The sequence below is a fragment of the Drosophila melanogaster genome, chromosome X (genome assembly GCF_000001215.4).
Source record: "Drosophila melanogaster chromosome X".
NCBI classification, from domain to species: domain Eukaryota; kingdom Metazoa; phylum Arthropoda; class Insecta; order Diptera; family Drosophilidae; genus Drosophila; species Drosophila melanogaster.
This window is the reverse complement of record NC_004354.4, coordinates 4,995,889-5,011,099: the sequence shown is the minus strand read 5'-3', so window position 1 is coordinate 5,011,099 and position 15,211 is coordinate 4,995,889. Positions and strand designations below refer to the sequence as shown.

General features: G+C 39.8%; 1 protein-coding gene and 1 long non-coding RNA gene across 3 annotated transcripts in view, besides 1 other annotated feature; one reads left to right on the top strand and one right to left on the bottom strand.

Annotated features, from left to right (window-relative positions):
- The window catches only part of lncRNA:CR44833 (long non-coding RNA:CR44833), a 107,223-nt gene that overhangs the window by 52,769 nt on the left and 39,243 nt on the right, over positions 1-15,211 (top strand). Inside the window, exon 3 of the long non-coding RNA NR_123794.1 lies at positions 5,070-5,218. This is a non-coding gene — a long non-coding RNA (long non-coding RNA:CR44833). The remainder of the gene's footprint in view (positions 1-5,069; positions 5,219-15,211) is intronic.
- CG12680 (uncharacterized protein) lies at positions 12,712-13,659 on the bottom strand. 2 transcript variants are annotated; one of them, NM_001297947.1, is made up of 1 exon: positions 12,712-13,659. In NM_001297947.1, exon 1 carries the CDS (start codon positions 13,559-13,561, stop codon positions 12,914-12,916), a length of 648 nt encoding a protein of 215 aa, NP_001284876.1. In that variant the 5' UTR covers positions 13,562-13,659; the 3' UTR covers positions 12,712-12,913. The 2 variants fall into 2 exon arrangements, with proteins under 2 accessions (NP_001284876.1, NP_572201.2); NM_131973.3 differs by having other exon boundaries at positions 12,863-13,659.
- Positions 13,846-15,211: part of a mobile genetic element that runs on past the window's edge.

The following is a 15,211-nucleotide window of genomic DNA, read 5'->3' as shown; positions in this document are numbered from 1 at the left end:
TCCCTCAACAATCCAATCATGGATCTTATGGGAGGGCTTTTTTTTTTATCACTACTCGAAAAGTAGGCTATAAAATTTTACAGCTTTTGATTAATTATTTTATGTTCGTTTGTGGTGGGTGGTCTTCCCTTCAAATCTCAAAAATCAAATCAATAAGTATTTAATAAGACTAAACGGTGATATTGGATTTCTAAACGCAAATTATAATTTCTATCCTGAATTTCCGCTATATCTTCAATACTCCTTACTTTTATTGTGTACTTTTTGTATTTTGATTTTTGAGTTCCACAAGTTCTTTGACCTTCTTATTGTCAACCCAACCACTGAGTGCGACAAATAAATAATAGATGAAACAAGTCCGTGTGGGCGGCTGGCGATCGATCGATCTAGCTGAGAATGTGGTACTAGTTATGTAATGTCAACAGATCTTACAGCCGACGGACTGGGAGCTGTGAACCAAAAGCACACTTTAAGCTGCTTTATGATGTGTTAAAACTGTTGCAGCAACAACCGCCGCCATGACAAGCAGCGGCAGAAAAAAGAAAAAAAAAAAAAATAAAAAATAAAGGATGACGACGACGATGACTGGCCAACGTCATCGTCATTGTCGTTGTCGTTGTCATTGTCATTGTCGTCATCGTGGAAATGTTGAGCGGACGGAGCACGGACAGTTTCGCTTTGGCCGGGATCAAGTGTTCAAGTTCTCGGCTATTTGTGCACAGAAAATCGAATGCATTTCAATGGGAGCAATCAATAAATCTCCGAAATAATAAAATTGAAAAAAATACGAATGAATAAATGGCAAAGTAAACATAAATCTTAGCAGTTAGTGTTGATTAAGTAACTATTAAGGGAAATTCTGAGTTAGAGCACTAACTTTTTTCCGGTGCATTTTCAAATCAAGATCAGGCCAGCTTCTTCACTCTAGTCTTCATCTTTCGCCGATAATTGATCATCATCAGTCGGTTTTAATTGATCGCTTTTGCCATGCCCCGCCGCTCCTTGCATTTCATTGTATTACATTTAGTTGGATCTGCGATCGCTGGATCGCTGCATCGATTGTAATCAATCACTTTCGTGGAATTGTGCCCGCTGAATGAAAGGAACTGTGCTACAGCCGCCGTTCCGTCGGTGGCCCAATAATCCGACCCATAAGCTGCAGCTCCAGTTCTCCTTAGTACGAAGGCGTTGTCAACGGGCCACGGCTTTGACTTTGGCATTTTCCTTCCAATCATCAGCCACAATTGCGTACGTGAGCTGCACTCCAACTGGCGATCCCCATTCGATTCGATTCGATCTGAAATCCATGGTCCAAGATACCCAGTTTCAGTTGCAGGTTGCCTTTGCCACATGCTGCGTCAATAAGTCACTCGTTGGCATTTGTGAAATGCATTAGATCAGAGCACATATCGGAAAAAAGCGATCGATGAAAAACCAATCGGAGCAGCACAAATTCCTATGCAAATTGTTGTGAGAATTTTTTTTTTTTTTTTTTTGCTCTTTATTGATCTTCAGCGACTTCTTAAACGTGGACCTCCCAAGGCAATACATACATATGTATAGATTAGGTGCAAGGTCAAGGTCATGGTTTCCCTTAAGCTTAATATCATTGTATTATAGAATAATGTGTGGAATAATTTTGCATTTTTCTTATCACTGCAATTAGCCATGGTATTTCCCTGAGAATTTTCGGCTTCAATTTGGAATTTGGCTTGAATTGGATTCTTCCATTAGAGCCGCTGTCAATTAGAGCGGGATGTCTGCGATGTCAGCCAGATGTATGGGGCCCAAACGGCATGCACTCGATCTTTGGATGCAACTATATGCAGTTCGCCTTTTCTTCGTTTCCCCCCCCCCCCCCCAAGATGTCTAATTAGCATTCGTTTTAGTGGACCCCAAGGCCAGCTAACGACCCCCTCCCACTTTGCATCGAACTGAAAACTGCAAGCCGAAATGGGAAAATGGTAAAAATAAAAGCAGAACCAACCCACCCATTTGAACATTGAACCAAATCGAACCGAATCGAACAGGAACCGAAGCCAATAAACAAAGACATCAATGGCCCAGAGGCTATAGCTGCCCGATTCTTCAGCGATTGGTGCTTCTTCTGCGTCTTCTGAATTAGATGCAGTCCCATAAATAATAATTCGACAGCGAATGCAAAGTGGAAAAGCAAATACTTGCCATGGCGACAAATGCTTAACGCAGCGGCAGTGGGCGAACGAAAGAGAGGGGTCTATTGGCGAAGAAAGAGAGAGAGATAGTGAGAGAGAGAGAGAGAGAGAGAGAGGTAGAGCCACTGCTTGGCACACGTTTGCCCAGAGACCCAGAGCAATCAATAATCCAAAGCGTGGAGCCAGCGGAAAAACGCGGGGATCAAACTTAGATCGCAATGAATATCGCACTGAAAGAGTTCAGCGCGAAGAATTGCGGCGAAGAGAGGTCCGAAGACTGTTGAATAGAGCCACAGGAGGAAGGCGGCTGCAAGAGAGGTCCACCAAGAATGGTGGGTTGGAGGGTTTAGAACCTGTTCAACCAACGGGCCGCACATTAGGAGGTAGTTGAGAAGTAAGGCAGATTCTTCTGTCTTTTTTTTTTTTTTTTTTACTGCTGGTATCCTTTTGGGTTCGGAAGCTGTAGATAATGTGCCAGAAGAAGGAATTAAACATACAAACTACCCTGTATGTTGATTTCTTAATTATTTTTCGCTCTAATATAATCAGTATTTTGTGCACAACGAAGATAATAATTGTCCAAATATAGTTTGGCATACACCTTTGAATTTGTTATAAAATTTGCAACAACGGGGCATTCCAGCCTAGAAATGTAAAATTTTGACAATTTTTCGCAAAAATTGATGATGCTAAATTTACAAAAAATGAGAAAATTTTCGATTTTTTTTTTTTTTTTTTGAAATCAGTATAAGAGTGACGCGGATGGTTAGAGTTGGTAATTAGCTACTAAAAACAGTTATTTGCTTGATTCTGCGATCATTTTCAGACAAGCTGTAACAAAAATTGGAAAAAAATGTTCACAATTTTGCAAAACAAATCGTATGCCAATTTCAACCTAAAAATAATCAGTCTTTTAATCATAACAATTAGAATAACTCTCCAAATATAGAATATCATTTATTTCTGTTATTTGTTTTAAAATTTCTTATATAATGGCATTTAAGCTTTGAAATGTGAAATTTGGTAAATTTTCCGCAAAAATTAATGATGTTAATTGGCTTCATATTCATGTTTTTAAAATTCATATCATCAAGCTGTAATCTAATCATAATTTGATCAATCTAAGTGAAAAAACCCGCAATTTCAAATGAAAAAAAAAACAGAGTTGCTCATACTATTATCTTATTTGTACCCATATAATTCAGCTAATGTTTTGTTAGCCAGCCGTGCCGTGCCATAATCTCTTATCGCGCTAGTCATCGATCCCTGTTCGGCCCCCAATGAGTATACCCCATTATTGCCCAGTTATTTCGATCTTGCTGATTATAAAAATAGCAAACGAGTCACGGCCAGATCGACAAGCAGCGCCAGTTCAAGGAGACACCACAACATACAGCACACAGAAACTTAAAAAAAAAAAAAAAAGAGAGTCGGGGAAGACCGGAGAATTGACCAATCGAGAATCGAGCAGAAGAAGAACCCAGAAGAACGTAGGCATATCGTATCGTATCGTATCGTCTTTCAATGTTCTTTCAGTCGCGGATTCCTGTTTGATATGCCCATCTCGTTTGCTCTCGGCTTTTTCGGCATTAGAAGAGCCTCACATCCTCCGAAGAATTCTGCTGCAAAGAAGGAGAAAAATTATTATAATAAAAATAATAGCAAACCGGAATTTCCTGATCCTGTTTGTCTGCCTGCCTATCAACCTACCAACGAAACAACCGACCAACAACAACCATCTAAGCAAACTACCAACTGTGATTCCTTTTTGCATGTAAAGTTCGCTTGCTGCAGATGTTTTTTTATTTTTGTTTTCTTCCTTTACAAAGTTCGTCCCGCAACTCGCTTGGATTGCCTATGTAAGGCATTGGGTTTGTCTCGAGATGAGATTTTCAAAAAAAAAAAAAAAAAAAAAAAAAAGATAACTGGCAGTCGGGATTACCCTTTGCCATCGTTTCGCTTTCGTTTGCAGTTGTGGGCTTAAACTAGATATCTAAAAATTGTTCCTTTGCCTTTGATTTAGTATCTAATAGTTTCCACACTCGACCATAGAATGTGCTCTTATTTATAATTATCTGGCTGTCCCCAAATTAGTTGAATTACATTGAAAATGCCTTTAAATGGTATTTAATCTACGTAATTTTATAGTTTTTTCATCTCATATACACATCGTTATGTATTTATGATAATCGGTCTTTTAGTGAACATTGTTATGTTTATTTACGCACACATCCATTGCTATCCATTGCCATAGTAACAGCTGTTCATTTTTGCATTTTGATTGCTTTTTGCATTCTATTTTAAACCAGGTTTGCGCTTGGTTAGGATAGAATCCCATTTTGCTATTGCATCTGCCACCTGATCAGCTGCATCTTCGGTATTAGCTTTAGCTTTGGACACCGAAATCCCCTCCACAGCACAAAAAACTGGCCGAGAAGAAGTCAGACGGCTTTAAACTTGGCAGCAATATTTATGAGTGGCTCCACGGTGCCGGCAATTAATACGATTATCGGGCAGATTAATTGGCAGTACGAGTGCAATTAATACTTGACTGGATCCGCACTTGTCCACCATAGGGTATAATATGTCTAAAAGCCACCATTCTTAATGTCAAAATCTTTACGAATTTTGCCGCCTTTCCGCTCATCTTGGGTGTTCAAATTGTTAGTATTTAATCTATACTCTCTTGATGACAAAGTGTGGGTTTGAACCATTTAATTTTCTTAAATATTTGACAGCCAATATTATTCATTATTTGATATTCTTAATATTTATTCAACGGTTCTTCAAAACGAAAGCGAAGGCAAATATGAAACGTAATTTTAAGAATATGTGAAGTAAAATCAATCGGTTTTCTCATTCCAATTTTGGATTTTTTTTTCTTTTTTTTTTCAGCCATCAAGTGCAATATGCTGATAAGGCTGGAGAACGAAGATCCAGACGGATTTTATGGCCAAAATAAATGACGAACAGCGAAAACGGCAAATGGCATCGAAAGGAACTGGCTAATAAAAAGCCATTAAAGCCAAGTTCAGGCAGGTCATGTGAGTCAGTTCGTTTGTTTTGTTTGTTGGGGCCTTTCGGGAATTCGCAGATTCAGATTCAGATTTTTTTTTTTTTTTTTGGGTGGGTCCCCGAGTGTCTCTCACTGCCGTTTCCATAAATCAGAGAAATTAGAAAAAATTAAAAAAAAAAAAAACAAAAATAAAAATAAATTGCAAAAATAAGAGGAAAAGCAATGCGAGAAGCGTAAGACAAATGAGGGAAATACATTTTAAAATCTTCTTCGAAAAGAAGGGCCCTTCTGGGTAATCAGCCTCGTCAGACTTTTTTTGGACTGAGCTTTGTTAGCCTTCTTTGGAGCTGTTCTTCCTTAACCCTTTCCCATTGCGTTTCTCTTCTTGAAAAGCAACTGTATTTGAAAAGGAAAAGGGAGAAACCAGTTTCAGTTTTCTTCTGCTTCGTTATGCTGACTTCCAAGTTCCTTTTTGAGGGAAAATTAGCGCTTAATAAATGTGTGTTTTTTTTTGCTAATCAGGAAGAGTTGAATACGATTTTATTTTACAAAACTTCAAACAATAACAAAATCTACGAATTTTTAATACTTCCCTAAAAAAAAAAAGAACAATCGTTTACATTTGAAATGCAATTTTTGGGGAATCTTTTTTTTTTGTGAGTTCCTTTCGGATTTATTTTATTTCTGTTTTAATCACGATGACATCAGTGAATGCAAATTCCAGCCGAGACAATGCGCAGACGAACAAAAAAAAAGACAGTCGAAGAACAATGAAATAACAATGAAAGCCACTGGACAAAAGTCTGGAAAATCGTATCTCTTTTTGCCATGGCTGAAAATTCCTAAGATCTTCCAAGAGCGAGAATAAAACTCATAATATTTGCATAACAAATTGGGTCAAATGAGCGAGCAGCGCACACGTAATGCTAAACAAATCAAAACACAAATCAATACATATATCTATATATATATATATAGGTATACTTTGATATGTACAAAGATATAGATTTATATGCAGATGTACGACTCCTCCCTCCATGTGTATGCTAATCAAATGAGCGTGTCCATATGGAAATGAATGAACGACCAAAAAAAAAAAAACAAAAACCAAACTGTAAACGTTGTACAATAATCTAAAGTAGAAGGGGGCCTTTTGGAGTCTTTGGGGGGTGCTATACACATACATATAATTACATATACACACACATACATACATACATACATATATTTATATATACGCATAAGTATACAGAAACAGAGAGAGACAATGCACAATTGAACATTAGCATAATGATGCCATAAAGTGCGATTGATTGGATGGCTTTTTGGGCGGTAGTTGACCAAAAGAATGCGCTGAATGCCAAACGGAATGTGAACAGGCCAAAAGCAGTGCTTATCAACGACCCCATAGACACCTCATCAATGTGTATATGTTTAAATATGTATATGTTTATATAAATTCCTTCTTGTATATATATATATATATGTATGTATGCTTATTGCTCTACGCATCGTTTCGTTTTATGACAATTAACACCGCTCAAGAAGGCAAACAAACAGCGACATCGTCTGCTTGCCTCCGCTTTATGGACAGGTTAGCCGAGTTGCCGAGCTGCCAAGTTGCCAAGTTGCAAGGGGCTTTCGGTAATGTTTGTGCAAATATGGCGCAATAAAGCGCAGTGTATGCAGCCAAGAAAATACTTCCTAGTAATAGCAGACGCGGCTATTGGGGTTCTCGCCACTCACAGTACTGTTAAATTGTTTGTATATATGGTTCTCTAACTTTTTATCCATCGTCAATTATGTTTTACAACAGTCCTGGTACTCAAATGCTTAATTAAGTTGCAGCTTGTAGTTCTGGTAATACTGAAACTAGTTTATTTTAAATATAAAAAGCTAACGAACATAATATATATAATATATGTTACAATGTTCTTTGTCACTTTGGCACGGCTGCCACTAGCGCTTGTGTTGCATCTAACCGTCGGCTGTCTATCAATCAATTTTCCAGCTTCAATCTGTTAACATATCGCAGATATATCTGATGCTAATGCATCTGTGTGCGTGTCTGTTATCGCCGGCAACAAAGTGGCTGGCAACATGTTGCATATTGCATATTGCATGTTGCATGTTGCCGGGTGTCACATCTATAAGAAAGGAACGATCAGGAATAGAATATGGAGTATAGCGCGTGTCTTGGCCGGCCGGTTCGACTTGACTCAATTCGTCATTTAAATGATAGACCGCAGCTACCCCACTACTCCCCCCCCCCTCGCCACAGAATCCGATGCCCCCTTGCCACGCCCCTGGGGGCAATGGCAGCACTTAGCGCAACATCAACTTAAATTGCAGAAGCTAAATAAAAAAAAAAAAAAAATGGCAAAAAGCACAACTGGAAGCAGACGAAACCGGAGCTACGATCCACGCCACTACCGGGGAACGTGCCAGGCAAAATTAATTGCTTCGTTAGATCGAAGAGGTGGATGGCTTATGGATGTGGCAACACTAGGGGGCAGGGGGGGATGCGGCTCGCTTCTGCCCCAGAAGAACCGCTTTGGCCAATTTTTTTAGCTCTCCCACTTCCGTTGCAGCGGAAAAAGGGGGTAACACGAGCCGCTCGGTGGCAGTGCTACTGCTACCACTGCCCAACAACGATTGACAAATTTCCAAATGCCATTAAGCAGGCGTTGCATGCAACTAGCCCCAAACCACAAGCGCCAAACGTTGAACGCCGAACGGCAAGCCCCAACCTCCAAACCCCAGAGACAAAGAGGCGAACAAGAGGTTCGATCAAGAGAGGAAGATGGCTAATGGATGACAAAACAGGTGGCCAACAACAGCGGTAGCCACGAATCTGGAGCGTAGAGGTTGCCACTGCACTGGAAGAAAAAAAAAAAAACAGATCAAGCTGCACCTATTTCATTATATCAGCTTACAACTTAGATCAGTAAAGATACTTTCAAACTACGTGCACTTTTTATTTCCTCAAATTATTGAAGTGTTTTTTTTTTAGATTCATTTGGTTTTTTTTTTAATTTTTTGAAGTGCACGTTGTTTTGCTGTTGCAAAACGCCCCGCTGGCGTTTGCAATTACCGTGTGGATGCCACCACACGACCATTAAATCACATTGCTGAAATATTTCATCTGTTTGCAAATTTTCGACAATCAACTTAATCGGAAATGCTCCGTTTTTTATAACTTTATCATCGCCCCGGATTGTTGATTCTCGGACAGGCCATGTGTTGATGTTGCAGTCTGCAGGTGGCAGGCTCTTCCATCGCAGTTGCCGGTGATAAGAATCTTGTTGCGGCAATCTCTCCTGGGCATCTATGAATGTCTTTGCCCGCCTGGATCCCCAGATCCCCAAGATTCACGCTTTCGTTCATAGTAGCTTCATTTTTCCAACCATCTAGCGCGCGAGTCCATCTTGAGGCATGTTTGCTGCCATTTGTTGCTTAATTAATGCTGCAGGTGACGCTGCTAACGAGATGGAAGCCACGCCCAAATATAGATGTACACAAATGTAGGCTCGCATTTCGAGGCAGGGAAATTCAAATAAATCATATTCAGCCAGCAATTTGCTGAATGCGCCGTTAAAATAAGGCTAAAAGAAACGATGATAGGCATTGCTACGTTTTTGTAATTAAGTTGCTAAATTAGAAATAATTAATAACAATATTATACATATATAGCTAGCTAACTATGTTCCAAAACTTAATAATATTGCCCAAAATGTTGGCCAATCGGACTTGCCAATCTTAAACAAAAGGGCCAAAAGAAAAACGTTTACTTATTGCTGGGATGGTGGGGTGGTAAAGGGGCGGAGATTATTAAAATTTATTTAGTATAGAAAACCAAAAAAGAAAAGGCCAGAGTCCAGTCACCTTCACGCACTTTGCATAAGACGAAAGTCGCAGACAAAGGGGCCAAAAATAGATTGCAAAAAAATAAGGAGACAACCAATACATACAAATACATTGAAATCGTCAAAGAAAGGTTAAACCAATTTTCTATTAGTTATATATTGTATATATACACTGGCTACGAAGGAAACAAAGCCACAGCCCTTTCAAGATGATATAATCCGAAAATGAAAAAAAAAAACACACAAAAAATTAACAAATAATCCGCAACACAATGCGTCTGCGAATGTGTCGATATTGTTAAAAATAAACAGCACTTTTGGCATCGAAATAGAAAAGGGGGCGGTGCAATACCGATTGCGATGGTTTATAGGACAGACGGGGCTGTTATATTTGTTGTATTTTTTTCTATATTCCCAACGAATAGATAGATATGGTGACAAAAAGTCAACGAACAGCGAAACGAAGCGAACAAAAGGTTCGATCAAGATTTCAAATTGTCTATTGTTGCCACAAATCGTTGCGTTGACAATGGGCCAGAAGAGTAGCGCCCCAAAGTAGCCAAAAAGATCCGAAAAGCTGCTGAGGAAGATGCCCAAACGGTACTTTCATCGAACCCGTCGTCCGCATTTTTTTTTTTTTTTTCGGGGGCCATTCTTTTACTCTCGCTCCGTGTTTCATTAATAGTCAAAGTTCATGTGTCAGGGACGTTGGAAAACGAAATCGATTGGCGGTCAAAGATCTTCATCGATCGACAGGGAAGCCTGCCCTTTGTCCTACGATTCATTCATATAGTTGAAGATAAAGCTAGATATATGAAATATTGCATATATTGATTCAGTACTGAAAATATTTCTATATGTTATATTCCGACAAGATTTTGTAATGCGCTCATATAATAATGTGCACTTCTAGCCAGAGAAATATGTATCTAAATTAGTTTTCAGAATCATACGATTTTCAAGCGCTTCTAGCCAGGCTTGACTGTAAATTTGTTTATCTCAATTTGAGAGCTCTTAGGGCTCTTTGACAAAGTTTTATTTATGTTTTTCTTCACGCTTGACCGTTAAGTTAACTGCATATTCGCTTTGTTTGGCTTATTGACCGCTTATTGTTTTAACGCCACGATGTCCGATCTCTGGGCATGAATTGTTTTCCTTCGTCACCATCAAAGAGAATATTTTAATTATTTCCCAGACCACAAGGAATTGACCGAAACTAAGTTATCAACTGATTAATGTTACTTTTTAGTAGGCCTCCTCTAAATTTAGATATCTTAGCCGGCAGCAGTCTTCTTAGCCGATTTGCCACGCCCATCGATCTCGCTCTGTTCAAGGTGTCGTCGATGACGTTCAAATGAATAACTATAAGATTCCAGCCGGTTAATAGCCGGCTACCTAATTGCTGTCACTAAGTAGGCGTGTCCGAATCGCCAATGAATAACACTTTGATTGCCGCCGCCACGAAGATTGAGCGGCACGTGTGGGAAGATTTAATATTGAATAATGTAGAATATTATTCAAATAAATAGTTTTGATAAACTATTGAATTAAAATCAAATAATGATATACTATACAATTTTCGCTTACGGAAAGCATTAGGGAAATCAATCAAATAGCTAAATACATTTAATGAGCGTCAGCAACATTCCGCAAAACTTGTAAACGAAACGAAACTCATTTGTGGGGAATCTGTTCGGTAGCCGGTCACAATGTTCCCAAAGCCCCCGGAGATGTCCGTCTTTGGTGACTACTGTTTCTGCTGCCTGATTTGTTCTGAAAAAACTCCGTCTATGGGAGATTCCCCTCGATCGTGCTCCCATCCTGTCCGATCGCCCCTCACAGGTGTGCTGCTCAAATAGTTGACTAATTAATTTATAATGCAATTTCACTGCAATCGCAGCCAGAAGAGGATGGTTGTGAGAGGGGGGGGGGGGGGGAGGAGGATGATCGCTACCATTTGCAACATGGAAACCGTTTTAATACACACCACGACTAGCACTACTAGCACCACTAGAACCACCAGCCGCCGCCTAATCATTGTTTATGACATGGTTAGCCACTGGCCAACCATTTGGCTGCACAGCGAGAATAGGAGTTTAACATATTTAATTTTCCCAAAAGTTGCCTTTTTATTTCTTCGAATTTATTTATAAATCCTTTAAATTTATTATAAATCCGTCGTAGGGCAAGTAATAAGTACAAAATCAGAAAGCCATTCTTCAAGTGAAGCAAAAAATATGTAAAGATTCTTTCTCGTTGTGGCGGATGAAAGTCAGGTCTCTCTGTGATCTCTCCCCTAGAGTCCCAGTTTGTGTGGTCGCTCCCCTCGTCGCGAAATCTTCGTCTTCGCAAGGGAAATTTATGCAAATGGCTGGACAGATCTTTCCAAAGCCTTTGCGCAATTATACCCGTAAAGCACAAAGTGCGCGGAGGAGTCGCGGTAAGACCCCACCTGCTGCAGCATTTGGCATTTGATTGAACTCAAGTGTGCCAGATGCGTAATGAGTTGATGGGGCAAGGGATCCTGCTGTGTACCACATGGGGGCTGTGCAGAGAAAGGGGCGTGGACAAATGCAAGCAGAGAGGGAGGGTGGCTGGCCAACACGTGACAGCGGCGGTGCAAATAGAAACTGAAAATCAATTGGAAATTCCTATGAATACCAGAAGAAAATTCAAAATAAACCGAAACCACGGCAAGTAGAAGAAAAAACCACTTGCATGTGGGTGCTTTTCTTGTGGCACAGTGGATGTCGCATTGCAAATATCTATTCTAAAGCAAAAAGCATCAAATGTTTAAGCAAAACTCGCATTTTTGCATCGTATTGTCAAGGTGTTGCATACATTCAGACACACCTTGTTAAATAATTTCCCATTTGTTTCTTAAGCATTATCATTGCCAATTGCGACCACTGTGCGGACAACGGCATTTGTGCAACAAAACACAACTGTTGCTAAAACCCATGATTCTCCTTAACCCGGGCCAATGCCCAAAATGCAAATCGCTTCAGTGCGATCGAACTGGAGTAATCGATATATACATACATACGTATATATACATATATAAAACGATGCTGATGTTGATGTTCTGCATTCAGATCGCCGCATTGACAATTTGGTCGATGGTCGCGCCAAGGCTTTTCCTTGCAGTCGGGGGAAACCGCTAGACGCGACTACAAACGACCGGATGAATGGGGGATTAGAGAACCGAGACTTGGTGATTTGGATACGTGAATACCGCCGACCGGCGGCGATAGCGAATTAGGTTTTGCAATGTGGATGGAAATTTGGCGAGTACGCACGCCAGGCAGCCGCAGGTGACCGATCTCTTTGGATCACGAAATGCAACGTGACGTGGCCAGATCGAAGTTATATATATATATGTATATGTGCAATCAATCAGAAGGGTGGAAGGGAAAATGTTTTTTTTTTGTAATTAGACAGCATCTACACTTCATTTGCTCATCATGTGGCAGTCAATGTTTAAGAACTGTTAAAAGGAAAATCAGAAAACTAATCAGCAAGCAATATGAAGACAACAAGATCGTTTGCTCTCGAATTCCTGAGAAGCTTGCTAAGGCTTTTAGTCATGGGAACCCAGAAGTCTGCTCGCGTCCAATGAAAACAAACAATGCGTTAATACAGTTTCATTCGTTTTGCCATAAAATAAAAAATACACAACAAGGGCCGGTGGTGGCGCAAAGGAGATGGCCAGGAGCAAGGCCATCGATAAGACTGGCAATTCATATACATATATATTTACTCAGCTTTAGCGTTTTTGTTTTTTGCGCTTTTTTGTGTTTTTTTTTAAAGCAATTTTTGCTTAATGCCATCCCCTTTTTGGCTTAACCGATCAATCTTTATGGCAGCTCGCATAAAAATTTACGACTCATCATCGATGGCAGGAGATGAGGCACGAGGAGCAGGAGATTCGGCAACAAATATCCACAATTGAGACGATGGCCCCGACTAGAGCCAAAGGTATAGTGGATGATGCCGCGTCGTGTGCGAAGGATATCGTTCAGAAAGCCATTGGTCATCTCATTCTCTATGAGGCACTCCTGCATCAGATCATCCGGCAGCTGGATGTGAAATGGGAAGCAATACATGTGGGCCACATCCAGTTTGATCGTCTCATTGGTGCTATCGTCCAGGCAAAAGAACGTGTTCGTATCGCCCACTTGAATGCGCGCACAGCTCTGCAATGCGGAGTCCTTCATCAGCAGAAGCACATGATCCAAGGAGCTTGGCATGTACAGGGAATATGGTTCGCCGGTCTTAACGAATGTATCCCGATATTTGGTAAATGCCATTAGTGGATATGTGCCGCCACATTTTCGCTCAAACACATGAATATCCTCCACCAAATATTTGCATCTCTCTGGCAATTTGTATTTGTACTGTTCGCATTCTTTGCATTTTGTGTGATCGATGATGGCCAGGATACAGCTGAAATGGAGCAAGAGGAGCCACAAGCTGAACCCGTACCTAATCCCTGCCAGCTCCATCCACGAACCGTTTGTCCTTACCGATTCGCCAATACAATCTGCTGTGCGTCAGTGTGTGTCTCGAAATCGATTCATTTCGAAATGCGGCAAATACAAATAATAATTACAGACTAATGTAGACAGATGGCCAGCAGTTTGCTGGGGTCGAATGACTCACTCATCTGGGTCGTGACTTGAATTCGAAGCGAACCGAATGTGTGGATTCCATTAGCTCCGCTAATAGGTTTGGGGAATTTATGCATTTGGAGTTTTAATAAATGTAATCGTTAAATGATATGAAATAGTGTTCACACATGAACACGAATATATTTAAAGACTTACAATTTTGGGCTCCGTTCATATCTTATGTAAATGAATCGAGAGCGATAAATTATATTTAGGATTTTGTTATCTAAGGCGACATGGGTGCATTGCTCAAAAACATGTAATTTAAGTGCACACTACATGAGTCAGTCACTTGAGATCGTTCCCCGCCTCCTAAAATAGTCCCTTAGTGGGAGACCACAGATAAGGTCCTCGCCGCTCAAGATAGGCAGATGTGCCCGAGCGTGGGACCTCGATAAGGCGGGGACTATTTACGTAGGCCTCTGCGTAGGCCATTTACTTTAAGATGCGATTCTCATGTCACCTATTTAAACCGAAGATATTTCCAAATAAAATCAGTTTCTTACAAAAACTCAACGAGTAAAATCTTCTTATTTGGGATTTTACATTTGGTCAATCGAGCCTTTAATCGACTCTGCAGTTTCCCCCTACCAAAGGTAAGGAACTCAGAGAAAGGCCAGCTCCTTTAAGCATCTTACAGCTAAAGGTAGCAAAAATAAGTGACTCTTGTTTCCCCCTACCAAAGGTAAGGAACAGAGTATAAATATAAAAAGCAAAAGATACAAAAGAATCTTTTATGTTTTAAAACAAGCACCTTATAGTCTATAGCTAAAGGTTGCTTTGTGTACCATTATAAATTGTGGTAAGGCGTGCTTGAGGCCATACATCAGCAATTGTGAAATTAAAAAGTGCATAACAAAAGTGCCTTATAAATGCTCTAATAGCATTAAATCAGCTCATAAATAGAGTGCAGTGTATATGCCATAAGAGCATAAATTAAATAAAAAGTGCCTGAAAACAGTGCCTTATAAATGCTCTAATAGCATTAAATCAGCTCATAAATAGAGTGCAGTGTATATGCCAAAAGAGCATAAATGCCGAAATAAATGGCTAAAAAACAAAAAATCTGACTGGACTACAAAAATAATAAAACGTGCCAAAAAAAAAAAAAAATCATCTTTAAACATCGACGGAGCCTTAAAGAAGAGAAGGAAGTCAAATTCAAAGGAGCCTCTACCAGCAGCAGAAGCAGCAACAACAGCAGCAGCAGAAGCAGCAACAGCAGTAGCAACAGCAGCAACAACAGCAGCAACAGCAGCAGCAACAACAACGACATCAGCTAAGTCAAAACAAGAATTTTCTGTTTATCCAAACACACATATATATATAAATACATATAAAATACATATACACGTACTATATATATTAAGAAATTACAAAAAATTTTCAAAATGATGTCAGAAAAGACTATTCAATTCCTTAAGAAGCAGTCCGAAATTATTTTGGAAATTAGAAAGTTGGAAGTAAAACCAACATTAACAGATG